At 38.8% G+C, this 27,067-nt stretch overlaps 10 protein-coding genes across 10 annotated transcripts; 6 read left to right on the top strand and 4 right to left on the bottom strand.

Annotated features, from left to right (window-relative positions):
- The first annotated feature begins 583 nt into the window (after positions 1 to 583).
- Positions 584 to 1,938, top strand: MONOS_18625 (uncharacterized protein). Its single transcript, XM_067871661.1, has 2 exons — positions 584 to 1,039; positions 1,100 to 1,938. Exons 1-2 carry the CDS (start codon positions 623 to 625, stop codon positions 1,844 to 1,846), a joined length of 1,164 nt encoding a protein of 387 aa, XP_067727593.1. The 5' UTR covers positions 584 to 622; the 3' UTR covers positions 1,847 to 1,938.
- Positions 1,939 to 3,999: 2,061 nt separating this feature from the next.
- On the bottom strand, positions 4,000 to 5,270 carry MONOS_10808 (uncharacterized protein; the record flags this gene model as incomplete). Its single annotated transcript, XM_067863285.1, has 3 exons — positions 4,000 to 4,241; positions 4,285 to 4,993; positions 5,037 to 5,270. The coding sequence occupies 3 exons, from the start codon at positions 5,268 to 5,270 to the stop codon at positions 4,000 to 4,002; spliced, it is 1,185 nt and encodes a 394-aa protein (XP_067727592.1).
- A 1,317-nt stretch (positions 5,271 to 6,587) lies between these two features.
- On the top strand, positions 6,588 to 7,130 carry MONOS_10807 (uncharacterized protein; the record flags this gene model as incomplete). The annotated part of the gene is made up of 1 exon (XM_067863284.1): positions 6,588 to 7,130. The coding sequence occupies one exon, from the start codon at positions 6,588 to 6,590 to the stop codon at positions 7,128 to 7,130; it is 543 nt and encodes a 180-aa protein (XP_067727591.1).
- A 75-nt stretch (positions 7,131 to 7,205) lies between these two features.
- MONOS_10806 (uncharacterized protein) lies at positions 7,206 to 8,195 on the top strand (the record flags this gene model as incomplete). Its single annotated transcript, XM_067863283.1, has 1 exon — positions 7,206 to 8,195. One exon carries the CDS (start codon positions 7,206 to 7,208, stop codon positions 8,193 to 8,195), a length of 990 nt encoding a protein of 329 aa, XP_067727590.1.
- Positions 8,196 to 8,743: 548 nt separating this feature from the next.
- On the top strand, positions 8,744 to 9,970 carry MONOS_10805 (uncharacterized protein; the record flags this gene model as incomplete). Its single annotated transcript, XM_067863282.1, has 1 exon — positions 8,744 to 9,970. The coding sequence occupies one exon, from the start codon at positions 8,744 to 8,746 to the stop codon at positions 9,968 to 9,970; it is 1,227 nt and encodes a 408-aa protein (XP_067727589.1).
- Positions 9,971 to 10,428: 458 nt separating this feature from the next.
- On the top strand, positions 10,429 to 11,055 carry MONOS_10804 (uncharacterized protein; the record flags this gene model as incomplete). Its single annotated transcript, XM_067863281.1, has 1 exon — positions 10,429 to 11,055. The coding sequence occupies one exon, from the start codon at positions 10,429 to 10,431 to the stop codon at positions 11,053 to 11,055; it is 627 nt and encodes a 208-aa protein (XP_067727588.1).
- Positions 11,056 to 12,695: 1,640 nt separating this feature from the next.
- On the bottom strand, positions 12,696 to 14,182 carry MONOS_10803 (uncharacterized protein; the record flags this gene model as incomplete). Its single annotated transcript, XM_067863280.1, has 1 exon — positions 12,696 to 14,182. The coding sequence occupies one exon, from the start codon at positions 14,180 to 14,182 to the stop codon at positions 12,869 to 12,871; it is 1,314 nt and encodes a 437-aa protein (XP_067727587.1). The 3' UTR covers positions 12,696 to 12,868.
- Positions 14,183 to 15,566: 1,384 nt separating this feature from the next.
- Positions 15,567 to 18,572, top strand: MONOS_10802 (uncharacterized protein; the record flags this gene model as incomplete). Its single annotated transcript, XM_067863279.1, has 1 exon — positions 15,567 to 18,572. The coding sequence occupies one exon, from the start codon at positions 15,567 to 15,569 to the stop codon at positions 18,570 to 18,572; it is 3,006 nt and encodes a 1,001-aa protein (XP_067727586.1).
- Positions 18,573 to 18,653: 81 nt separating this feature from the next.
- MONOS_10801 (uncharacterized protein) lies at positions 18,654 to 22,855 on the bottom strand (the record flags this gene model as incomplete). Its single annotated transcript, XM_067863278.1, has 7 exons — positions 18,654 to 20,351; positions 20,641 to 20,713; positions 20,944 to 22,364; positions 22,437 to 22,473; positions 22,540 to 22,570; positions 22,725 to 22,767; positions 22,848 to 22,855. The coding sequence occupies 7 exons, from the start codon at positions 22,853 to 22,855 to the stop codon at positions 18,983 to 18,985; spliced, it is 2,982 nt and encodes a 993-aa protein (XP_067727585.1). The 3' UTR covers positions 18,654 to 18,982.
- Positions 22,856 to 23,482: 627 nt separating this feature from the next.
- Positions 23,483 to 25,819, bottom strand: MONOS_10800 (putative ubiquitin domain containing protein). Its single transcript, XM_067863277.1, has 2 exons — positions 25,596 to 25,819; positions 23,483 to 25,534 (listed from the first exon to the last, which is right to left on the bottom strand). Exons 1-2 carry the CDS (start codon positions 25,791 to 25,793, stop codon positions 23,915 to 23,917), a joined length of 1,818 nt encoding a protein of 605 aa, XP_067727584.1. The 5' UTR covers positions 25,794 to 25,819; the 3' UTR covers positions 23,483 to 23,914.
- Between the last annotated feature and the right edge of the window lie 1,248 nt (positions 25,820 to 27,067).

Raw genomic sequence — 27,067 nt, 5'->3', positions numbered from 1 at the left:
GAACAAACTGTTGCTTTTTTGTCACTTTTTTGGAAAATTCAAAAAATGAATCAAATTTCCCCTTCTTTATTCCACTCTGAATGTTGAAATAGATATTTCATTTTTATTCAACGCAAATATGTGGGATATTTCTCAATTTGTTCAATTTTTCATAAAAATGCCATCCAAAACATGAAATGAATTATTGTTTATCTGATCAGAAAGAATTTTGATTCTTTTTCATTCTGCAAACAATTGGTTGTTTAATTCTCTTTGTGGCTTCTTTTTTTAACTCTGATTGTTTCAAAGCAAAGGAATTGAGTTTGGCTTTTGTATTTTTTTCTTCAACAATCAACAATGTTTGATGTTTTTGTTATTTTGTTTAAAATATGATACTTTGTTTAATTGATCTTTACAAATATGACGCAGAATAGAAATGTATTATGAAGGCATATCCGATAATTTTTTCCAGAACATATTCGTCAGAGATAAGTTTTCGAGTTTGTGAATTTTTCTATTTTTTGAGTGTTCAGCGCTTTCCATCATTAATAAATTTATTGAAGAATTGTTTTATGAACTGGAGCATTGCCCGGAAAGCGAGCAGAAAGTGAAAATCGAAGAAATAAATGAAATATTTGATGGAATGGAGGAAGAAGAATTTGAATCCTTTTTCAAAAAAGAAATGTTCAGTCGAATAGATGAAATGATTGAAGAAAACAAATTGACGATAGAAAATGCAATTTTGCTGATGAAACACATCGGATATTGCAAAACAATGAAATTTTTATTTTTACATAGTTTTGAAGAAAATTCATTTCGTGTAAGACTTGAAAAGATGATTATTGAAGAAAATGAAAAGAAAGATGAAAAGAACGAAAAGCTTTTGGTTGATCTTTGTGAGTGCTATCTTTTGTTGAATGATGAGTTCATTTTATATGACTTTCTTTCAATGATTATGCCTCCACTTCTGAAAGTTGCCTCGAAGAAAGAAGAAAGCGAGGAAACCAAAAAAGAAGTTGAAATGGCTTTGTTGGCACTGAGTTGCATAAGAAAATATCGCGTTTGTTCACTTCTATTTCATTTTTGAAGTTATTTATTTGTTTTTCTGTATTTTCATTAGGAAATTGAACAAGAACTGTATTTGAATGAAATCAAAGAAATCATCAAATATCATCAGGAGCATCGAACTATGACACGATTGGCTTATCAATCTGCTTGGATGTTTTTGATAGACAGATTGGACACTGACAAAAGCTTAGAAAGAGTAATTGTGAATGAACTGCATTTTGCAAGAGAGGCAACAAGAGAATTGGAAGAGCTAACAATATGTATTGATTGGAAGAGAGGAAAAGAAACGAAAGAAGAGGTTATTTTATTTGGATGGCTCCGAACATTGCAGTCTTTCTTTTTCTTATTCCAATTGCGAAATGAAGAATTTATTTGGCTTTTCAGCAGCATTGTTCAGGTATTTCGAGCAGCGAAGGATAACTGCAGAGGAATTCGAAGCCAGTGCATTTGTTCCTTGAGAAGAGCAGCAAAAAATAGAAATGTGAAAATTGATGACTGGATGAAAAGTGGTGCTATTGATGCTATTTTGGAGGAGATACAGCGGCCTACGTTGAATGATGATGTGGCGTATGAATGCTTACTATTCTTTACGAATGTTTCAAATCGATTGAAAGAAAAGACGAAAAATAAAATGAATGAAAGGAAAAGAAAAGCAACAAAAATGGAGACATTTGAAAAGCTGGAGGAAGAAGGATATGAAGATATCATCACCAGCTTTCATGAAACGTTGAATTTCCTGAACAGAAAATATAATTATGAATTATCGTTGGATATTTCTGATTATTTTATGAACGTTTGAGGAGATTGGATGCAGTTCATTTTGGAGCTCATATGATATTGATCCTTTTTTCATCATTTCACATTATTGGGGGGGTGGGGAGGAAATATAAATTGTAACCTTTTTAATAAATCTTATTTATTATTTCCACTTTATTTTGATGAAATGAATAAATAAAGAAATAATTAAAAAATAAGACTTTTTCTTTCTTTATTCGAAAATTTTCCTTTAAAGATTTGTTTGCAAAGCTGTATCACGAGAAAAAAACTGATACAAACAGATTCACACATGTTAGCTACGTCCTCATTTCTGATCTTTGAAACGACTTCACTTTCAGCCAGCTCCTTTGCAAGTATTTCTTTTGCACTCCATAAAAATTCTGTTCTTAGAAAAAGAGAAATCCAAATTCTGCGAACAAATTGAAGATTTGCAAGATGAATGCGAATGGGAATAAAGAATAACTATCTTTTTGCGATTGACTGGCCAATTGTTGCTTCTCAGCCAAAAACGCTTTCTTTCTTTTTCTTTTTTTTCTATCTCTTTATTTTATCTTCAAAGTTCATTTCGAAAAAATAACCTTTTCTTTATCACACTCGGATAACTTGCATCAGACTCAATCACCACCAAGAACAAATGAAATAAATGTTGTAATTGAAGAATGAAAATTATAAAATAAAAATAAAATTGAAGAAGAAACAGAAGATAACAAAGAGAAAGAAGAGGAAGAAGTGGAATAAGAAGAAGAGGAAGAAGGAGGAGAGAGAGAAGAAAGAGAAGAAGACGATGATGATAAATCGAAGAAGATGTTGATTATGATATGGAATATAAAAAGAAATATATATTCCAGAGTGATTTGATGTTTTTTGATTAAAAGAAATATGTAAATACATTTTGTTTATCTTTTTTTTTTTCAATTTTATTTTCATTTCTTTTCATTTTTCATCTTCTCCGTTCATCTTTATCCTTTCTTCCTCCTCTTTGACATTTCAATCTTTTTTCCATCTCTCTTTTGTCTGTCAAAAACCTGTCACTCTTTGCACAAATCATCTTATTAAATATAACTTCTTTCTCCTTTTCCTTTCTCTCCCTTTCCTTCTGTTTTCGCTTCTTCTTCTGATATCCTCAAAATCTCATAAGTTAATGTCCAAGCAACGCATCCAGGGAATAAGTGGCAAGGTGAAAATGACCTCTTCGTTTGATTTTCCGAGATTTGGTTTTGTTTTTTTGATGTTTTTTCTTCTTATCATTTTTTTTTTATTTTTCTCCACGAAAATACTCCCATTCCGTTAATCTTTTAAAGTGTTTGTTGTCTGAAATAAATTCGATCATTTTCCTCCTTTTTTCTTGAAGAAGGCTTCGAACTATTCTTGTTCTTCTTCCCTTTTTCTCTTAACCTTTCTTTCTTTATATTTCTCGAAAGCCATCTTGTTTTCTTCTTGCCAAGTTTTTCTTTCATTGCAATCGAACTTTCTTTCTTTTTTTCTATCTTTCCCTCTAATTCCAACTTTGCTCTCTCTTTTCCCTTCTGCATCTCATTCATTTATTCTTTATTTTCTCCCTTTCCCTCCTTCAAATTCCATTCTATCGCTTTCTCTCCTTCTTTCTTCAAAGCCACTTTTCTTCTTCACATGGATTTTTCCTTGTTTTCAAATCCATCGTTGCATCTTCCCTCATTTCTCTTCTCCACTTTGAAGTTCTCCATTATTAATTCAAACTCAAATCCCATTTATTTATAAAAGACATTCACATTTCATCCAATTCTGTATATTTCATCTGCAGAATGAGTCGTATTATGAAAGCATCAAAATAGCTGCTCAACCATGCAATTCTTTGATATGAAAAAGATGAATGATAAATAATAGGTTAGTGTTTTTATTGGCACCATTTTTTTATTGGCACCAAATTTTTGAAGTTACAAAATTCAAAAAATACAGACTCAATTAGCAAAAATAAACAAAACTTGGGTCAAATAGTCTTCGAATTTTTCTTTTTCCTGAACTTTGATCTGCAGAATTTTCTTCTTCGATATTTTCCAAATCATCATGCAAAATTCTTCGATAAACTCTTTTCTTCCTTGACTTTAATGGAAGAGTATCTTCAATGTTTTCTGTTTCTTCTTCGGCTTCGGAACATTTCGCACTTGTTCGAATAAATATATCTTCTTCCCACTTTTCTTAGAGATCCTCATTTGTGAGCAGTTTTCCGTAAAAATCAAAACGATTTGAATAAGAAGGCAAAGGAAATGAAGAGTGTTTGGGTAATTTACGAAAAACTGATCCTGACGATCTAAACAAAACACCACTTGCATCAAATGCATTCTTAATAACTGATGGTGCGAATGCAGAGTGAAGAGCTTGGTGAAGGATGTCTGTTAAATCCATTCTGTTGAAAGATGTAGTTGAAGATTGTGGGATTTCTATTGATGAATTCAAAAACTGATTTAAGAACAGAAAACACACCCCTGTCGAGAGGTTCCGAAATATGTGTTGTGTGAGGAACAAATGTGATTACATCCACATTCGACTTTATAAATTTTCTCCAAATAATGGGGTTTGCAACAGAGCTGTGCGAATCAACGAATAGCAAACATCTCTCTTCAATCAACTTCATCCTTTTCTTTCTTTCAAATATTTCTGGAAGCAGAACATTCAAAGAGTATCGTTCGAATAAAGAAAAATTCATCCAACCGTTCGTATTGCACCACACATCAAGCGAAGGAGATAGTAAAGGAGTCAACTCTTCCGGAACATTTGAACTTGGCCAAAGAACAATTGTAGGCAAAGAAAATCCATCTGAGGCAACAGCAGCCACAAGCGTCGCATTTCGAACTCTCGAAGGTGCTAGACAATAAGCTGAAGGAGATTCCGAGGATGTCGCAACAAGTTTTTGGCAATTATCTGATAATCTCAGTGATGTTTCATCCACATTAAAGATTAGCTCCCTTCGGTATTTGAACCTTGAATGCAAATCATCAAGCATTTCGTACCAAGGTTTCAAAACGTCTTGACAAGATGCTGCAAGACGTTTTGAATCCAAAATTTTTGGATTTTGTAATTTCAATTCGGGTTGATTTCGCAAGAAGGAATAAGCCGCGGATTTTGAAATTTCTTTTTTTGGTGAAGCATCAACTGAAATCTCTGAATCTTCATCTTCTATCGCATTTTCAATCTTAATAGAAACAAATAAATAGAAAAAAAAATATTTTGCAAACCAATTCTTTTGTTTTCTTCACTGTCAGGTTTGTTCCACACTTTGCTTCAATTTTAATTACGTCTGTAACAATTTCCTTTTTTTCCTTACGCAGCAATGACGGTCTTCCCACTTTGGCAACATCCCTTTCACTTTTTACAGCCTTCACTGCATGGATGAGAGTTTTTTTTGAAAATTCACCGAAGTTCGTTGCATCCACAAGCCTGGCTTTTCCGTCAATCAGAATTCGCGCCATTCTCTCGAGTCTATTTTCATTAATGCGATAGTTTATCGACGCCATTTCTGCTTTCATTTTTCTTTTTCCTTCTTCAGCTTTTTTTTTGATCATTAAAAAAACTAATCAATTTTTTGGGTAATGATCAAAAAAAAATCTATTTGAAGCAGCCAAAAGACATTTCAAGTTATGATATAGGAAGTGTTTGCTTTAATAAATTTTTGTTTATTCAATTTGTTTTTAAAAAGAATTTGTCATGTTTTTTTCATACGATAATTTCACTAACATATTTCACTGTTCCCCCGAAATCAAATAAGAACATCTGTTCATCCACTGATGACAAAAACAATTGTTTGTGCAAATAATCTTTGTTTCTTACAGAAAATTATATCTTTCACAAAGAAATAGAAAAAAGGTTCCAATAAAAAAAAAGGTTCCAATAAAAACACTAACCTATGAAAAGCCGAATATCTTTCGAATGAATATGTCCACCCAGCTCATCATCTCTGATGAAAGATTTGCCTCTGCAAAACATTCTCAATAAATATGCAAAAGCAAATTTCTTCATCTTTCTTTCAAGATCATGTCAAGCATTGTCAGGCTATGCAACATTCAAGACAGATGGCAGAAGTCACGAATATCATCGTCGAATGCAATGCAAACAATTGATAATCTCAAAACTTTAGGATCTTTTGCGAAATGTGAAGAAGGTTTCTTTAAACATCATTCCTGTTCATGACCAATCTGTATTCATTGAAACCACACGATTAAAGAAAAATGAATGAAATAAAAAAATCAAACCATTTTTTTGGATTTGAAATATAATCCCATCTCCAATGGATTGATTATTATCAATCCAGCTGGAGTTCTTGTTCATCAAAATCACATTTTTCCATAAATTTGCAATAAAGCGAATATACCAACTCAAGGAGAAGGTTTACTCCTCAATAATGAGTTTTGTTAGAAAAGGACTTGTGGCTTATGATCAAACTTAACTTACACTCAAACCTGTTTTACACACCATTGTCCTCAGCAGATATGTCGTGAGATCCTATTCAATTGGAAAACAGTAACAGCGAAGAGAAGGCAATTGATCTGGATAAGAGACTGAAGAGAGTGGAGAATTGTATTGATGAAGTGTCAATGAGCTGAGTAGGGCCAAGTCGATCTAGAATAATAGAAATGTTACCAATGAAAAAGGAAAAGAGAGAGCGACCAAGAAGGAGATCACGATCGAGATCGAGCAAGTCGGAGTCTGAATCAGATTATTCAGAGATGATCACGAAGAAGAAACACTAACAGCCGTTGAGGGTCCGTAGTACACTTAGCCAAAGGAAGATGTTGAACGATGAAGAGGACAACGATAGTGATTTTGAGAGGACAGAAGAGCGTGATGACGAAGAAGGATCAATGGACTTTGTGGGAATTTTCCCAGATGAATGGCTGACGCCCAGGAGACAGGTGGGTGAACTGAAGAGATTTATGGAGTTTTGCCATGCCGAATCGATAAGGATAAACAACGATATCCTAAATACATTTATTCCAGAGACGGAAAAGAATTTTTTCACCAGACATACGAATGAGACCTGGAATGCCTTAGCGGTGACGGGGGTCACTGCTGAAGGAAGAAATGTCTTTCCAGAAGCTGTCCGGGTTATTGAACTGCTCCAACCAACTCTCGAATCGGGGTTTGAAGCTGCAAAAGAAATCGCAGCCCTAACAGTGAAGGAACTTGAGAAAGCGCACCTCATGGAAGAGGATAAGGAACGACTGAGAGGATTGTTTTGCGCCTATGCGCTTATCTCCGACTGTATCAGCAGAATAAACCTACTAAAGGTTATACCCCAATCGGGTTGGGAGATCGTGAATGGTTTCCTTTAAGGGGGAACTTCCAAAGATGAGCCAGAGAATCTTAAAAAGTTGGTGGAGAGCATCAGCTTTTTTTAGCAGAGGAAGATGCAAAAGAAATGGTGCATCTGCAGACTCCTCAGCAGGTTTCTTCCTTGCAACCACCAGAAGTGGACTTACGAGAAGATAGAGTTCAGGAAGGAGCACCCAAGGATTCGTATTCAGGCAGCTCCAGAGAAGGGGATACGGCAGGAGCTTTACGGACTTTGGGGGAAAGAAGAGAACGTTACAGTTCCAGGCTCAGTTACTCCCAACCATCACGGGAAAGACAGTCCCCATTGCGGGACCATTGCCACCAGCTCCCCCAAGGACCCAAGGGGGGACAACTATGGAACCAACAATCGGAGCCAACAATTGGTCGGAAGAGTAGAGAGAGAAGAGAGAGCCGAGCTTTGCCGCGAGACAGAGAGAGGGGAGAGTGAACAAAATTACAGCGAAATGAATACTCAACGAGAAACCGTTGCTCCGGGCGAGACGCGATCAGAGAAGGAAGAACAGAAACAATATGTGAATTTCGGAGAGACTCTGAACTCGTCAGACCAAAGAAAGGAGAGAGAACGAGAAGCCACAGGGGATTGTGTGATGGAGAGACCGAGAGAAGAGGTGCGACACGAGGCAACGAGAACAGAAGAAGACTCCGCATATCTCCGAGTGATTGGACAGATGAGCGAGAGGAGGAACGAGAAAATAGTTTGGAGAGCTTCTGGGATTGTTATTGAGTCCCCAATTGGGAGCGCCCTTGAGGTGGGCTCGAAGATAGCTATTGTTGATATTCTCGAAGGAGAAGGGTGTACACAGATGCAGTCTGGACACAAGGCTCCAGAAGTGAATGGGAGTATAGCGAGGGGACCACCGAGGGAACCACTTCCTGGGAGACTGGTGAACAGACTGAACGAGTGGAAGAAGATTGGGGGAGACAAACTAGTGAGCCGTGGTATAAGAGCTCGATGGATGAGTCCCCACTCCACAATCGCACTCGAGGAGAGAAAACACAGACAGGATTTTCGGGGGAAGAAGGAGATGAAGAACATTTATTAATCCCTCTTGGAGGAGGAATTGAAGGACGGAGTGGTGAAGCCTATGCAGGAGTCGGAGGTGAAGTGGTTCAACCCGACATTCATGGCAATAAAGAAAAATGGAAAGTGGAGAAAGATCTTGGATTGCAGGGCTCTTAACGAAGAAGTGCAGGGAAAACACTTCAAGATGGATTCCCAGGAGACAGTTGTGGAACTCCTGGAGAAAAACGACTGGATGACCACTCTTGACATATCGAGTGCATACCAATATGTCAAAGTGGACGAACAATTCATTCCCTATCTGTGCTTAAGCTTTCAAAGTTAATGCTACGCTTACGTGGGGATTCCATTTGGAGAGAAGGACGAACTTTGAGTATTCACGAAGATAATGAGACGGGCAGTGTCTAAAATTAGAGAGAAGTGGAAGGTAAAGCTCGTAATATATCTGGACGACATTATCCTCATGCATTCAAACAGGGATGCATTGAGATCGATCTCGCAGCAGATAGCCCAGTTCCTGAGGAATCTGGGCTGGATTCTGTTGGAGGAGAAGCTGAATTTTGAGCCCGCATGGAGCGTGGAGTTTCTGGATGGTTGTGGAATTCTGAGAAGATGGAAGTGACGCTCCAGGAGAGGAAAAGAGTGCTGCTCCTGGAGGATGTGCGAACCTCGATTGGATATGCTAAGGAAAGGAAGAGACAAAGGACAAAAGATCTTGCAGCACTCCTCGGGAGACTGAATTTTGTGAGGTTACAATACCCACCAGCGAGCTTGTGGATGAAGCGCATGCAATACGTGCTGAGGCAGGCAATAGCCCGCGGAGGCTGGAAGGGAACGGAAATAGCCAACCCAATGTTGTTGGGAGAATTAACACATTGGAGAAAGATTCTCCAAGAGAACAGACCAAGGAGTCTGAAGAGAAGGAACAGACCAGCAGTACTAACGACGTACGCTTCAGAGCTGGGATGGGGTGCAGCATTAACAATACCGAGGGAGAACAAAGAGGAGAAGATATATGTCCACGGAAGTTGGACCCCCCAGGAGTATGCTTTAGCGATAAACGAAAAGGAGTCCAGAGCAGTGTTGAGGACACTAGAGAGAAAGGGAGCATGGCTGCAACAACAGAAGATAGATCATATTCGTCTGAGGACAGACAACATGTCCACGAGATGGACGATACAGAAGAAGAGGGGAGCGCCATCGCCCATTCCAACACTGAGAGCATTAGAGAAGAAACAGAACAACCTGGACATAACAATACAAACGGAACATCTCCCGGGAGAGCAGAACACGGAAGCAGATGCACTCAGCCGGATGGCAAAAAAGCCGGACTATGCACTGAAGGGGGAGAAAGTCTCAAAGATATTACAAACAATCGCACCGAGAATACCAGATACAATTTTTGAACAGATTGCGTTGGTGCCCTGTGGGAGTACTTGGAGACTATCCTCTCTGGGAGGGAAGAGAGAGAAAGAAACACCAGAAAACGAGATAGTACTAGTCCATCCGTTCCTGAGAAGCATTGGACGGACACTGAAAGAGAAGATGAACGAAGCTCAGAGGGAACTAACAATTCTGATTCTGCCAGCCTGGCGGGGGCGGACCTGGACCCCGCTACTGCAGCCTGGGCATTTGATAAAAACGCTGGGGACCTTTCAGGAGTGTATGATTCCGGGAGCGAAGATGAGAATGGAAGGCTGGAAACTACCCCCAGGAGATGTAATAAGCATTATACTGGAGACGAAAATATCCCAGGAAGGGACCTCTTCCTCACATGGGGAGAATAAGTTGGAGTGAAGGACACAGCAGCAGCAACATTTGGAAATCAAAAGAGCGAAAGAGATACGTGGAGAGCTGTGAGAAGATTTAAGCAATACCTAGATGAAGAAAGCATGGATGACACTGAACCCCTCACAAACTAAGATGCAAAATGGATTATTACAGAGTTCACTGAAACACTTTCGAATACGAACCTCTCAAGTGGAGTGATTCATCAGACAGTACGGAAAGAACTGGATTCCATTAATCTTTTTAGGGAGACCAAGATTGATCGAAAGGACATTGAAATATTTCTAAAGACTTATGTGGGGGATAAGCCAAGAAGGGGCAAACGATACAAATCAATGTGGGATCTTGCAATTATTGCTAAATGGGCTGAAACAACCTATGATGCGACTGACCTACAAATCCTCCAGAGGAGAGCTCTCACCCTGACCATGATTATTGGTGCTTAAAGGTTAGCAGAGCTGGAAAGAATGAGAAGAGAGACAACGATTTTCAAAGATAACTCTATCCAGACACAACTACGAACCAAGACGTCGGGAGGTGAGGTTATCAAAGTTACAGAACGGAAACACCCCAATCCACGCATTGATGCAGGTGAGGCGCTCCAACGTTTGATGGATTATTCAAAGACGATTCTTAAGGATAAACATGTGTGGTTTGACGTAGAAGAGGGCCGGATTGTTAATTTGAAGAGAATTATTAAAGAGTTAACGGCTATTCTGAGAGAGAACGTAATACCCGACACATTTACAGAGTACTCGATAAGACACGCAGTGATTTCACACTTCGAAAGACGAGAAGGAGCGGGCTGGAAAGCAATCAATGCGTATCCGAGATGGGCGCCGGGTTCAAGAGTGGCCCAGGAATATTACACCGTGTTTCTAGTGCAGGACACGAAGTTGATCCTGGAGACAATCGGTGGATCAGCACACCAGAGGGGAGAAGATTATAAGCCAGATAAGAGCGGAGATACGAAGGAAGGGACGCTGGAGATAGTAGATGCAGATACGAAAGATCGCACTGATGAATTACCCAAAGCGGGATCGGAAGAAGGGAAGAAACTTACGAGAAAGCGATCAAGAGGAAGAAAGAAATAACTGTGTGAAGAAGGAAAGCAAAGTGAAACAGCTCAGTCACGAAGCTCCACACACAGTCAACCGAGTCGTCAGAAGACACACTCCATAATCCCCAGTTGCGTCAACGAGCTAACTGAAGAGAAGGACACAACTCCACTGAAGAAGAGAGGCAAAGATCGGAAGAAGCGTTACGGAAGAAGAATAGGACAGATAGAAGATAACACTGAGGAGGCAAGGGTCAGACAGATGTCTCCTCAAAGATATCCCAAGAGGGAGCGGGTGTAGAGCAGGAGGTCCGCACCACAACACACACGCTATCAACTCATCCTCCGCACTAGAGTGTGCTAGGAAAGGGGTTTAAGATCACACATACGGAGATAAAAGGGATTTCGAGACTCATTATCGAGGAGCAAACCTGCTCCTTGCGTTTGTTGATTCGCTTTATTGCGAATTAATAAAAACGCAGTGAGACAGGTTTGCTCTAAGATAATAGGAATGCGGATGGAGAGACGATAGGCGGAGTGGTGCGAGGGGGAGCCAGAAGTGTGGGTGGAGATGGCTAGAAAAAAGGGCGAGATATAGAAAGAGAGAAAAGGAGATCAAACGCCCGAAGTGATTAGTGAACGCCGAGAGCCTGGAAAGATACAAATAGAACTAATAAACAAGTTTAATCAAAAGCTCTCTATCTAACACGATAACGATTGGTCTTTACACAGAAGAGGCAGATCGGTTTATACAATGCTCGATGATAGGGTTTGCTCTGCTGGATCAACATAAGAGCGGGAAGCAGACCATAGTGCACGCAGTTTTCTTTACCACTCCTCGCGAAAGCGAGAGTGGTTTTTCTTTCTGCTCCAAGAATACTCGCCTCACCGGATCCCCGCACAGCCTGCAGGTGAGAGCTCCGAGGGGCAATGTCCCCTACCCTCTGGTCTTCGTGACCAAGGCGAAAAGGCGAAGTCGGTGGTGAAGTGAAGCGGACAATGCATTATTTTATTTCTTAATTTTCAATGTTATTGTTTTGTATTTTTATCTCGCCCTTTTTTCCACGTCATTTGGGATAGGGCGAAGTTCTCACTCAAACCACCCAAATAATGGATTTTGTACTCATTATCTTGGAGCAAACCTGTCTCTCTGCGTTCTATCAAAATTCTTTGAATTTGAAATTGGAACATTTTCGACTTTTCAAACAAAATATAGCAGTTCATTTTTGCCAGATGAAATTGTGACTCAATCAAAAATGTTTGTGAAAGTGTTTTGATATTTATCACATTGAATGCTTCAACATTAAAGACAAATGGAAAAAGAAGAAAAATCAGATTTGTTTTGAATTCATTTTTTTTTTCTCAAAAATAAATTAAGACATTTTTTATCAATGAATAAATAAAAACTTCACATAAGAAAAAAGATTATCAGAAAAATAGACAATAAATGGATTTTTGATATTTGAAATATCATTTCAAATTGAAAAGTATTGTTTTCCTTTTTTTCATTTTGTAATTAATTATTGATTCTTTGTTTCTGTTCTCTTCATTTTATGTATTGAGTTATTTTTAATGAAAGAAAAATATTTTTTAATTCATATGATTAACTTTAATAATCAATAAAAAAATCAACAATGATTTTTATTAATGTAGAAAGAGAAGAATTAATTTTATCTGAAGTGTGAAAACTCTATTTCGATTGATCAAAAGTTTCTTAAAAAATAAGATGTGATCAATGATACACATTTGGAAAAAAAAGAAGAATAGAAAATATGAGATATACAAAAGAATAGTAATTAAAAAAAACGAAGAAAATATCATCACCATTTAAAACAGGAATAAATGTGAAATCAATTTTTCATCCATTTTGGTGGATCAGTTTCCACTATATCTTTCCATATCACTTCCATTGTCCGCCCATGAATATCTATTAGTGAATTGGTATGCCTCGTCCACATCGGTGGTTCTGTTTTAACACAGGAAATCCAGTGCATCGCCATTGTCATTCCTTCTCTGTCACCAAGTGTGATGTCATGTCTCATCCAGATTGGAGGCTCAGTTTCTTTTTCAGATATCCACCACATAGCATCTGTTATTCCTTTCTTATCTCCAAGTGATTTGTCATATTTCATCCATTCTGGTGGCTTTCTCTCTAATTTCTTAATCCATATCCTGGTCAATGAATTTCCTTCTTTATCCGCAAGCGAGGCACTGTGCCTCATCCATTCTGGTGGATCTGTCTCCACATTTTTGATCCAGTGCATCGCCATTGTCTTTCCATCTTTGTCACAAAGCGTGCTTCTGTGCCTCATCCACTTTGGCGGCTCTTCTTTTTTCTCGATGATATGGCGCATGGCTGCTGTTCTTCCATCCTTGTCACACAGTGAATAGTCGAGACTCAACCAACTTGGTGGTTCTCCCTTCGCAAACATTTTCCAGTAATCGATCATCATCCTCCCATCTTTGTCAGTGAATGTTGCTTCATGCCTCATCCACTCCGGCGGATCAGTTTTGACTTTTTCAATCCACCACATGGCCATTGTTTTCCCATCTTTATCTCCAAGCATGATGTCGTGCCTCATCCATTCAGGCGGATCTGTTTTAACATACACGATCCAAAGCATGGACATTGTTTTCCCATATTTGTTGCTAATAGTATTGCCGTGTCTCATCCATTCTGGAGGTTCTTTTTTAACATTTTTTATCCAGTGCATGGCCATCGTCAAACATTCCTTATCAGCAAGAGTAATTCCATGTCTCATCCATTCCGGAGGATCTGTTTTGATTTCATCAATCCATTGCATGGCCATAGTGTCCCCTAACTTGTCTGACAGCGTCACACCATGTCTCATCCATTCAGGCGGATCTGTCTTGATTTCGCCAATCCACCACATGGCCATAGTCCATCCCATATTGTCTTTGAGAGTGATGCTATGTCTCATCCATTCAGGCGGTTCTTCTTTTACTAAAATAATCCACCACATGGCCATTGTCCATCCCAAATTGTCTGTGAGTGTATTGCTATGCCTCATCCATTCCGGTGGCTCTGTCTTTACATGAAAAATCCACCACATGGCCATTGTATCTCCCTCGCTATCGGTTAGCGTCACATCATGTCTCAATTTTTTAGGTGGTTCGGTCTTCTTTTCTTCTATCCATTCCATTGCTTTTGTTAAATCTCGAACATTTTTCTTTAAAATTGCAAAAGAAAACTCGTTTCCCATTTTGCTTGCGTTTTGGATTTGTATGAAACGAATGAGAAACTCAGAACAATGTTTTTAAAATTATTCAATCGATCTGTGAAGAACAAAGAATATATTATGGGCGCTGACAATGTTTTTTGAAAATAAGGGTTTCTCAATCGAAATTCAATGGAAAAGATATCTTTTGCAAACTTATTAAATATTTTTCTATATCTTCTTTGATAATTATTGAATTTGTATTCAACCATGAATAATTTTGTTTTTTTGAAAGATGATGATTTATCCGAAACTTAACACAATTTATGTGTTGAAATACAACCAATTTGTTGCTCGAATTTTCAGTATTCAGCAACGCACACATCTTAGAAACAGGTTATTGATAATATCGAAACACTGTTCCATTTTCTGAGATTGATGAGTGATTGTCCTAACTCTGAGTTGCATGGATGAATTGCATCGATTGACAGGATGGAGATGTTTCAGCAAGAATTTTATACACTTTCAGAGATGTCATTTTTCGAATTGGATGACACAGGAACTGTTGGACATCCATTTTCGATAAAAAATCGATTTGATGTTTGCTTTTTTTTTTCCCTACAAACTTGTTGATGATTCGAGTTTTTTTATTCCCCTCTGAATACACAGAAAATGGCAAATAATATTTTATTGAACAGGAAATGCATTCCAGATGGTATGATGGAGAAGGAAACTGACTATTTTGATGAAATTATTCAACGAGAGAAAACACAAGTAAGTTTTGGAATTTTCAAAACTATTGAGGGAACAAAATATAAGAACCAAATGGGCATTCAATTCGTTGGATTATGTCAAAAGGTTAATAACTAATTCTCAGATTGCATTTGGAGCAAATGTTGGAGAAATGCACCTCAGAGATTTTTGAGAAGGAAAGTGGCTGTCATCATCAGCAAAGGCTTGATATTTTCATCAAACAAGAGGAGATAAGACATGCAAAACAAGCAAAACAGAATGACCTTTTTATTTCACAAAGAAATGGTTTCTCTTGCAATTGAAAGGGAATTCATCTTTTCAATGGAAAAGCCATTTGCCAGCCAAAGTTGTTTCAGGTTTCGTTATCAGCGCGAAACAAAAAGAAAGCAACATCATCGAAACACTCAACAAGATATCTATTGGTAAACAGACAGAACAAAGAGCATCTTTCATTTTTATTTCTTTTTCTGAAAGTCTGCCAATTGAGAAAGAAAGGCGATTTCTTCTTCGAGATTATCTTCAATGTCATCGCAAACATCAGGGGAGAAAAGAAAAAATAGAGATTTTCAAATTCTTTGTCTTCCTCTTCATTCTTCATTCTCTTCTGGATAAGGTTATGATTTCTCTCCACTTCTTCAAATTGGTGAATGTATTATTGACCTTTGAGCATCGATTGTTGAAGATTACAAATCAGCCACATTTCAGTCATATCATTTCATTCTCATTCATCTGCTCTTCATCTCCTTCAACCTCTTCTTCATTTTCTTCTTCCTCTTCCTCTTCCTCCTCCTCCTCCTCTTCTTCTTCTTCTTCCACTTCTTCTCAACTCATAAAACCTTCTCCTCTTCGCCATTCTTCCTCTTCTTCCTCTTCTTCCTCTTCTTCTTCTTCTTCTTCTTCTTCCTCTTTTTCCTCTTCTTCCTCTTCTTCCTCTTCTTCTTCTTCTTCTTTTGCTTCCAAGCATTCTCTGGCTTCCTCCACATCAACATCCACAGCAGCATCAAGCAATGCTGCCAACATTAACACGACCACGACTTCTGTTACCAACACATCCACCACCCTCACCTCGATCACAGCTGCATGTTCAGACGATTCCTCGTTGGAATCGACGCTTCCGGGGTCTGCCAAGTGCAGGAGCGGGAGGTGCAAGGCGGAGGAAGAGCAGTCTGCAGTTGTGCTGCATGAGCGCGATGCGCAAAGTGGCGGGGCATCTGGGCCTGTGGAGTCGTACAGCGTGGCACAGATTTCGATCCCGCGGTTGGAGTCTCTGCAGCAGACTGTGACACATTCGCTGAATACTCTGAGACAGGACGAGCAGAAGGCAACGACTGCAACGATTCCGATGCCAATTCCGATACCAATGGCGATGGAGACGACGATGGAGACGACGATGCCTGATCAGGGGTGCGGGAACAAGTTGGATGAGGGAGCAAGAGAATGTGAAAGAGAAGAGGAAGATGAAAGGGATGATGAGGCTGTCAATGAGGTTGTTGATGATGGAAGGGAAGAATGCGATGAGGAAGGAAAGGAGATGGGTCATGAAGAAGGTGATGGAATCTTGCTTTCTCCCTTTGCCTTCTCCTCCTCCTCCTCATCATCATCATCATCTTCATCATCTTCATCATCTTCATCATCTTCATCATCTTCATCTTCTTCTTCGACTTGTTCATGCGAACAACGCGCTCTGAAAGCAACGCAACAGCGACATGAAACAGAAACTGGAACAGGTCCATCACCACAGAAAGAGAAATTGAAGTCAAAGACGAAAATGAACACAGGCAATGAACATGCACGCGCTCATCAAGACTGTCATCCACATCAATTGCATCATCGTCATCATCACCATCATCACCAACACCACAGCTATCACAGCAATCAAGGCAGCAAACAGTGCCACAAGTCCCAGCAAATGCTGCAGCAACAATCTCAACAACAATCTCGGCAGCAGCCACAATTGCCGTCTAACCATCATCGTCATCATCATCATTCAGAGGGAGTCAACAGGGAGCACCGCAGGCACAACTGCTCTGATGAGCGTTCATATGGAACTGAGACGGCTGCGTCATCTTGTTCCCCCAGGAACAAAGCAAAGCGGATGAGCATAATTGTGCCTGCGGAGCAGCTGTTTGCGAGCGAGCATCGGTTTGAGAAGGAATCTCTTCCGCCCTCTCCTTTTCCGAAGGACAACCCACAGTTTGTGAGCACGCTAGCAGCAGAAACAGGGGCAGAGACAGATGCAGAAGCCAAAGCAGAGACAGACATCGGACGCGAAGGGGATGGGCCTGGTTTGGTCAAAAGCGCAACGCTATTGTTGTCTAATTCTTCCTCCTCTTCCTCCTCTTCTTTGCCACTTCGGTTGCTTCAACAACAGAATGCGCATCTTTCTGCTTCAGACAATCCTTTGCCAGGCTGCTCGGAAACTCCTGAGCTTGCTGACCAACCCCTTTCATTTTCTCCACCTCCCCTTCCGCCACATGCACCGCCTCTCTCTCCTCTTCTTGTGGCTGCGTCTTATTCCTCTTCCTCTTCCTCTTCCTCTTCCTCTTCCTCTTCCTCTTCCTCTTCCTCTTCCTCTTCCTCTTCCTCTTCCTCTTCCTCTTCCTCTTCCTCTTCCTCTCCCACGCGCACCTCTTCACACACCCACACATCAACATTCACAACAACGGCAACAGCAACAGCAACTGCACCTACCTCTGCTTCTGCCTCTGCCTCTGCCTCTGCCTCTGCCTCTGCCTCTGCCTCTGCCTCTGCCTCTGCCTCTGCCTCTGCCTCTGCCTCTGCCTCTGCCTCTGCCTCTGCCTCTGCCTCTGCCTCTGCCTCTGCCCCTGCCTCTGCCCCTGCCTCTGCCCCTGCCTCTGCCTCTGCCTCTGCCTCTGCCTCTGCCTCTGCCTCTGCCTCTGCCTCTGCCTCTGCCTCTGCCTCTGCCTCTGCCCCTGCCTCTGCCTCTGCATTGGCATGTGCACAGGGGATGACAGTCTCATCGGTGTCTCCTTCTGCTGCGTCGTTGCCTTCTTCGTCATCAGCTACTTTGGCTGTGTCTGCATCAGCATCGGCGTCAGTCTCAGCAATCGCAACAGCTTCTGCATCTGCATCTGCATCTGTGCTGCACTCACAAAATTCGGAGTACATGAACTCGACAACACGCTATTCGCAGGCGTTTCCTGTGAGCGGGTCGTCGGTGCTGCTTTCTCCGACACTGTTGCAGAAGAAATATTCGCCGACGAATTCGTCTTCATCATCAGCATCTTTGCTGCCTATGCTTTCGGGCTCTTTGGCTCCTCTGTCGCCATTAGTGCGTCAGGTGGTCACAGTTAAGGGAGAGATGCTTCCAGGAGGCAGGAGAGAGAAGGAGAAGGAGAAGGAGAATGAAAAGGAGAATGGCAAGGAGACAGAAGAAGAAGAGGCAAGCAGAGAGGGTGGAAATGGAGAGATGGACTCTTCTTCACCGTCTTGTACTTGTTCTTCCTCTTCCGGCAGATCAGATTCTCCAACGTCGATTTCATCTTCATCGACCAGTGGCTCATATTCATCAACTTCCTTTGCTTCTCCAACTGCTTCCTTTTCTTCCTCATGTTCCTCGTCTCCATCATCTGCATCTTCTTCTTTCTCTTTGTCTTCATAACCAAAAAAGTGATATATATTTGTGTGAAAAAAAATTTTTTTTTCCGATTGATTATTTTCATTTGTATGATTGATGATTCTCATTCCCTTTTTCTTTGTTTTTGTATGGAAAGAATTTTTTTTAAAATGGAATCGAAACATTTTAGTGAAAAGTATTTTAACAAAAATAATGTTTAAAAAGAAATAAATGGATTACTTCAAAAAGAAAAAAAATTACCGATAACAATTATCAAAAAACTAAAAAAAAACTTTCTTTTGATTATTTTGAAACTCGTATTTTCAAATTATTATTTATCAAAGCGCAAATTACAGATTAGCAAGAAGAAATATGTTCAAATGCCTCCAACATTCCATATATCCTTTAAAAAATAAAGCAGTAAATTCAGTAACATCCGGATGCAAATATGCAGACTATTGAGAAATAATGGAAGATATTTGACTCTGAATCTTGATACCCTTTCTAATAATATCAGAAGGAGCTGCAAATGGTTTAGGAAGATCGTTGTAAGAGTGGCTATAACATAAATACATCAAATTTGAGTGATTTTTGCTAAGTTTCGGGGCAACCCTCGGCAGCATCCAGAACAATTGCAAATTCTCATGCGCCATTGCTGCCTCAACCACATCGCGTATTCCAGACTCTTCAATCGCATCATCCAGAAGCCAAAGAAGGAGTGTCCCTGTGTCATCTCCCTTTTCAACCTCAGTTATTTCTTCGTCCATGCTAACAAACGGGACAATCATGGTGTTTGCACATCGATAGCTGTTTGCATTGCTGAGATCCGGAGGCAGGCAAACAACATCGTCAAGCTGCGAAATATTGTCCCAGGTGGGGACATGAGGAGCACCCCACGGATTGTCCGCATGTTCTTCGATGAATGCATTCCTCTCTGCAAGAGCTGTATTGAACGGTCCAATCATCTCAAGTCTGTTCAGCCGAGAAGAGAGAGAAAACGCGGTACATTTTTCACGGAGTACTTTGATTGCTATCCAAAACATCTCTCTCTGCATAGCGCCTTTTGATGCCATCCACTTGAGCATCCGGGAGACATAACCAATCTCAAAGACATACGGCAGTTCCTTCACAACAGATGTTAAAACTGCAACCACCAAAAACTCAGCATTGATTTGAGCGGATTCGAGAGATTGGGGAACGAGAACGTTACTTCGCATGTCTGCAATTGTTATCGGAGCATCAAGCGGAAACGGGGCTTCAATCTTCTCCATCAGCCGTGGGAATATGCTGCAAAGAACAATTTTGTCGGCTAAGCCTGGTTTGCTCAGAGTAATAATGGCCAAACACGAGCAAATGTAATGGAAGCGCTGTGACGAAATAGACTTGTGGAATTTGTATGGAGTGAAAATGAAAAATTCGACATTGAACATGATTTGAATCACATTCACATCAGATAAACTGGATATGCTCGATGTGAAATCAAAGTTGTCGAAATAACCCAATTCGTTGTACTTTTCGCAGGCATGTTCAAACTCAACCCAGCTGACATAATCACAAAGGCGAGGTTTCGTATAGCGCAGAATCGCGGTTAATTGATCAGGGATATTGCAACCTCTCTTTGGATCAAAGAATCTTTCATATTCCTTTTCTCTTTTCTCTGCATCTTTTTCGATGGTATCTTTCATTTCCTGCTCAATGAAGTCCAGTTCTGCTTCCAGCTCGCTTCCAAGCATTGGAATCAAATTCTCGCACAAAGTGCCCGAATGCTTCAACAACTCAGATATGCAGACCCATCCATTATGTTCGAATGCTCGATGTGGAAATCTGAAAAAAATACAAAATATTTTCCAGAAACATCGAGTTGGAAAGCAAACATATTGTGAATAATCCATTCGACAAATGCATTTACATGTAAGTTTGTGAAGAATTCAGTTTCCAAAACAAAAGGAGATTAAATGTTCCAATAAAATGCAATCGCGAATCAATTATTGTTTGTTTGTCAGAAGATAAATAAAAATTGCATCGAAAAAGAAAGAAAGAAAGAAAGAAAGAAAGAAAGAAAGAAAGAAAGAAAGAAAGAAAGAAAGAAAGAAAGAGATTCGAAAAAGCATACTTTATCAGTCGTATTAATGCTGCAGAAGCTTTCATAACAATCGACTCTGGCAAAGGCTTTTCGTAATGCCGCACTGAATACGTGGCAATCAAACATTTATGATTATTGGAGCAATCAACGGAAGATCCACAAAAATGCAACAGTTTTACAAATTCCCAGTACGAATGAAGATGTTCCACAAATGCAAGCCAATTTTGAAAATAACGATCAAGAAAGGAAATCATAAAGAGCAAAAGAGAAAATATAGAAATTGCATTGAATTAAAAATTACAAAAATAGAATGAAAACTGTACAAGCGCAAACAACTGACCATCAAGAACTCAATCATGGCAATTAGGGCCTTTCTTATTTGCTGATATTTATTCTGGTAATCGCATTCTGTGAAGTCCACTTTTGCATATTTGAGAAATAGCCCGCCATCTTCTTTTTCTTCTGTCTTTCCTTCATCCTCTTCTGTTGCAACCAACTCCTTCTGCTTTATTCTCTCATATTCTTCTTCCTCCCCATCATCCAGCTCCAAACTGTCTGCAAGAACATAAAACATGTTATCCACTTGCCATTCCGAAATCGCTGGACATCCCAATTCATTTGCAGCCAGCAGGGCTTCCAGTCTCACAGAAATCGGAATAATTTCTGTGTTTCGAGGAACAAAATCAGTCAAAGAAGTTTCGGATAGATTGAAAGAAGATGATGCATTCGATGCAGTTGCAGAATTTGCTTCGGTCAACTCGTTTTGTTTCTTTTTCTCATCCTTCTTTGCTTGTCGTTTGCGCTTCGTGCTGCTTTCTTGTTTGGCAGGAAGCTTCTTTTCTGCTTTTCCAATTCGTGTTTTCGAATTATTTCCTGTTCTTTCTGCACTTTTTGTTCTTTTTTTTGGCTTTTTTGCTTTCAATTTTGTTTCTTTGTTTTCTTCTTCATTGTCTTCAACATCCTCTTTTTCTTCTTTTTCAATTTCAGCATTTTCCAAAATATTGTGAAGATTGTATCTAGTCATCTTTTTGCCTTCCACCTCCTTAACAATTCCTCTTTTCCTATTTCCCACAATGATTTCCATAAGCACACCTTGAAATCCGTATCTGTCAAATGCATCATCGTAGTTATAACCCGTGCGGGAAATGTGTTTCTTCACAGCATGATCCATCAAGCAAAGAGCATCAATTGCATATGAAAGGCCATCTGCATTCTGACATCGGATGAGGATGTCGTCCAGCCCATCCAGCACATGCTGCCCAATCAGCCTGATTGCCTCGCTCGAGTCATTCATTTGCACAACATTCAGAAGAAACCTCGAAAGAACAGAAAGCGTCTCGTCGTTTTCTGAAGTGTGAATGCGCTCTACTACAGCAGGAATTAAACTGCGCTTACTTGCAATTTGCTTGAGCAAGGGTGATGTCAGAAAATCAGACTGAGCAACCTTTTCTGAATCTATATTTTTTTTTCCATTCGTTTGTCTCTTATTATTGTCAGCTTTTTGTTCTGTCTCCACTTCTTTAAGCTCGCGAAATTCCTTTGAATACGAAAATGGATTTGTAAGCATCTCAAGAACTATTCCATATGTTCTTATGACATCATCGTCTCCAATTTTGAAGATGCATGATCCATATTCCAACAAATCATTCAGTATTTCCGATGGGACCGTTTCCATTTTTCCAAAAAACTTCTTCAATAGTTCAAGGGCCACTTTCGAATCCGTTCGAAGATCATCCATCTTTGGTGAGCGCGAACTGAATTAATAAAAAAAGAAAAGAAAAGATATTCTTTCAAAAAAAAACTAATCAAAAAAATAGTATTCACACTGAAATTTTTTACAAATCTCCTTTAACTTTTCAGTATCTTTAAAATATTATTCAAAGATGGTATTTCATTGATTTTTTAAAAAACAGTTATTAAAAAGCTTACATTCATTTTTAACTGATACAATTTCACTGTCCTGATTACACACATAAATTTGAGTAAATAACAAATTTTATAAAAGAAGAACAATGTTCATATTTTTTAGATGTGGATAGATTAATTGTGAAACATTTTCATTTGTGACACAAACATATCATAAAGGCAAAATTAAAAAATGAAATGAAAAAAACAATGCAAAACTCTGCATATTCGTGTGTATGCGAAATTGTCTTTCTTTTTTGAGAATTTTTTCATTCTATTCAAAAAGGCATAAGTTTATGGTTTTATCAAGATCAATTTTTTATTGAAAAAACTCACACATTATAAAAAAATCAGCGAACAACTTTAATATAACAATTTTATATACACATAAAAAGTCAGAAAATCACATGAATCAATTGATTTTTTTTTCAGAACAAAAACAAAAATATTATACGAAAAAAAAAAAAAAAAAAAATTGAAAGGAAAGTAAAAGGATAAAGAAAATGAAAATGAAAAAACCATTTGTTTTTTCTTCCCTTCCTCTGTCCAAATCAACCACTTGCTCCATAAAATGAGCATGTTGAGTTCAACTTTTATTTCTGTTTTCCATTCCTCTTTATCCACAATTAAAGCTAGTTCATTTTTTCGTTCTTCTCGAACAAATATTCTTTGATATCGAAATAACTTCTTTCATCAATGACTTGCCTTTGTTTAATTTTTTTGAATCTTTCTTCAATTTTGTTGAATGAGAAGATGGCAAAGTCGACTTTTCAAAAGAAAAATTAGACTTGCGCAGACAAAACTTATTAATCATTCTTTTCAGTCACTTCGATTCGATAATTTTTGCTCTCCAGAATGTTTGCACTTGCTTTGCTTCGCAAATGATTGCTTTTCAAATCATTGCTCATAACTTTTTTGGAAGTTTTCAGCATTATCGATTTCTCTCAAAAGAAACAAGCTCCTCTTCCATTCTTATCAGTTCTTCAAGTGAGCAAATGTTAATAAAAAATTCGCAATAGATTTATAAAAAATAACACAACAGAAAACAAAACAGAAAATCATCCAATAAAACCTCACAAAAAAATTAAAAAAATTAAAAATAAAATCGCAAGCATTTTATTTATCGAGAAATCTTTTATTTCTTTATCCTTCTCTATTATTGAAAGAGAAAGAAGCGAAACAACCATTTTCTCTCTCAATCAAATCAAATCAAATCAATCTGAACTTTAACAAAACCAAATTTAATAAAATTATATTAAAATCAACAAAACAAAGCAAGCATTCAGTAATAAATAGTAATAACCACAATGTTTGAATGCTTTCCATCCAGGAAAAAGAAAAAAAAAAATTCAATTTATCAAAATTTTGAATCTTTCATGATTTATTCTCAGATATCGAATCAGGCAGATAGAGCTGGCTGATCCTTCATTTTCATCTGGCAAATTGGGCACTCTCCAACAGTCTCTTCCCAGTCACTCCCGCAGTTGCGATGGAATGAGTGTCCACATTTGTATATTTGAACCGAGTATTCGTCCTGTTCTTTGTGGCAAATTCCACACACCTCCGGCACAGCCACATCATATGGCAGTGTTGGATGCTTCACAACTCTCCCTCTGGGGAATGCCTCAATCTGCAGCAAAAGAAACTTTGCTGTTCCGGCTTCCTTCTCGTCGTATGTCGTATACTTTTCATTCCCCGCCTTCTTCCATGGCATTTGCATCCTTGTCCCATCCTCTTTCACAGATGAAATCCGCCATCTGCAATCGTAGAATCCCGGCTTCAGAGGCACAATCTGCTTCAGGCAGCACGGACAGAACGGCTTGCTCCCATGCAAATCAAATGTCTTCATTCCCCATCGGCAGATTACCTGTTTCTTGAATGCAGGACATCCCTCATTCTCGCATATTCCTTCGATGTTAATACCACTTCCCACAATACGCCACGGTGGAGCTGTGTTGCTGAACGACCTCTCCACCAATGCATCCGTGTTCGTCACATCCACAAATGCATGCGATGGACAGCTCCCTCCTCCGCGTAACCTCAAAACAAGATGGATAATTGAACCATATTGAATTTTATAGGAAGATAGTGTACGGTAATCCTCCAACTGCTTTCCAGCAAAAATCAGCCTCTGTTCATTTGGGTGCGTGCTATAATGTTCGTATATCCTTTCTTTCAACTCTTCAATGGTCATCTCTGAATTAACATCCATTTGAAGTGATTTTTCTGAAAGACCTATGATGCTAATTTGAAACGTTTCTTCTCTTTCTTCATGTGCACAAAGCCTATCTTCCTCTTTAAGTCCGAATGAAGAAATCTTCCTATCATTGTCCATTTTCGTCCCTCCCCCAACGAGCGTCATCTTATCTGCACAAATTCCCACTTCCGGTTCCAATATCTTCTTCAGCTCTTCCACAAACATCTCCTTTTCTGCTTCAATGAACAGTTTATTTCCTTGGCCATAATCGATCTGCAGCGTAAGCGTTTGAGATCCATTTTGCTCAGCAGCCTCTGTTCCGACATTTGATGAGTTTGAGCTGGAGGATGGAGCGGATGAGGAAGGCGTCGATGAAGAAGCCTGTTCCGACAAGTAATTAGCTGTAATCAACTGATAAACGAGGCAGCACAATCCACTTTGCCCGCAGTACGTCAGCTTTGATACATATTTTTCTTCTGAATTTTTCCATCGTTCGAAACGCCCTCTTCTCCATATTCCTGAACACTTCGTGCCCGTTTCTGAAACAATTGAAATCCATCCAACAGGAATATTCAAGGCCTCTAATGCTCTTTCAGCAAACTCGTCAATCGTTGTACCTGGCCTCACATTTTCCACCACAACCACTTTTCCTTTCATTTCGTTGTTGCAAACAGTCACGCGAACAGCAAACTGCTTTGAGCTGCGCAGCTCTGGCGAAATATTTTCTTCAACCCTTGGCAAGAGCTCTTCATTTTCAGTGGCTGTGCCCGCCGCTCCAGCTGAAGATCTTCGCTTCACTAAATAAATTGTTTCTCCAGTATTCTGTTAATAACGAAAAGAATGACAAGAAAGAGAAGTTGAAAACAAAAAAATTGATTCATACTCTAAGAACATCTCGAACTGTCGCATCGTCAGAAACAATCTTTTGCTTTTGAGTGAAATACAAATCACGCGCATCAACATCGTATTTGTCCGCAAGCCCTCGCAAAACTCCTTTCATCCAATCATTAATATTCAGATTTAATGAAATGTTCCCCTCCTTGAAAGTGCAAAATTTCACTGTTTGCGTGTTCGTTGACATTCAGTTCAGTTTTCTTTTTTGATCATAACCCTTTATATTTTTCAAAAGAATAATTTTTTATGAAATTGGTATGTTTTTCAAAAAATAAAATTTTACGAGGTGTGAAAAAATGGTTATTGTATTTTTTTAAAGATGCACATCTAAATTTTTCGTCAAAAAATAAATATGTCAATTAATGAAGGTTTTTTTCATTTGTTCAAATATTCAGTGGGTGCTTTACCCGATCCGAGTGCAAAACCCGATCCTTTTTTATAACGTTTCTGAATCACTCGTATGACTGAAACTTTCATTTTTTTGGTATTGATTGGCTTGATTTCTTGCAAAATGACTTTTCCATGCAAAACTTGACACTCATGGCATCTCAAAAGTCTTCAATCAAATTATACAAAATTTACCAATCCGATGCAATTTCCTTTTGAAATTCAATTTTTTGAATAAAAACTTGTTAAAGATTCCTTTATTGTTCTTTCTGTTTCTTTTGCTTGCTTTGAAAAGTTGGAATGAAAGAAAAAAGAGAAAAGAAAAGCTTTTCAAAAGTAAGTCTCATTATGAGAAAATTGTTATGAACGTTTTTCGAAAATGTTATTTCGAAAATTTCAATTTTTCATAATATTTTTCTCTGATTTTTTTTTTCTTTCTTGCAACAAAAAGGTGAAAGCACTCTCGGAGGCTTCAAGAATTATTCTTCTTTAACTTTTTGAGCTTTTTTGAGAGTGCCTTCGTTATCATCATTGCGAATGCGGATCTTTTCTCTGCTCCTTGCAAACTTTTTTCTAAGCTGTTTCTGTTCGTTTTCTTCTGTCAGGTTCAAATATTCTTTTCTGGAATGCTTTGGTGAACGTTTTTTATCTTTTGCCATGTTTTTTGTAATTTTTGCTTGTTCTAATTGCTCTTGAAGATAATGCAAATGATTCAACGTATCCTTTATTTGATCCTCTAATTCATCAAGCGATTTTTTGTTTGTTGATATTTTATTTTCAGAATGTCCGTCCAAATTTTTCATATTTGCTTGCGGCTGAGAAGATGAAGAAGATGTATCGATGGATGAAGATTGCTCTTTTATGGAAGACTCGTAATTTATTTCTTGTTGATTTTCATTTTTTCGCGTTTCCTTTTTCGGAGAAAATTTTCCAAAAAGTTTTTCTTTCCATTGAGAAGTTGTTTAACACGACGAAGATTCTGTGTTGCAATCTGTCTGGGGAGATCCTGCTATTCTTTCCAACACATGAGCTGCCATCACAGACCAAATACAAGTTTTGATGAAAGAGGATCGA

Source organism: Monocercomonoides exilis (assembly GCF_001643675.1).
Source record: "Monocercomonoides exilis strain PA203 chromosome Unknown scaffold22-1379369, whole genome shotgun sequence".
Taxonomy (NCBI): Eukaryota; Preaxostyla; order Oxymonadida; family Polymastigidae; genus Monocercomonoides; species Monocercomonoides exilis.
Note: the sequence above shows the minus strand (reverse complement) of the source record. Positions and strands in the feature narration are given on the sequence as shown.

Coding starts and splice junctions, on each gene's coding strand:
- MONOS_18625 (XM_067871661.1), top strand. CDS start 623: ATGGAGGAAGAAGAATTTGAATCCTTTTTCAAAAAAGAAATGTTCAGT. Junction 1,040..1,099: donor GTTGCATAAGAAAATATCGC/GTTTGTTCACTT, acceptor TATTTTCATTAG/GAAATTGAACAAGAACTGTA.
- MONOS_10800 (XM_067863277.1), bottom strand. CDS start 25,793: ATGTCAACGAACACGCAAACAGTGAAATTTTGCACTTTCAAGGAGGGG. Junction 25,535..25,595: donor CAGTTCGAGATGTTCTTAGA/GTATGAATCAAT, acceptor CGTTATTAACAG/AATACTGGAGAAACAATTTA.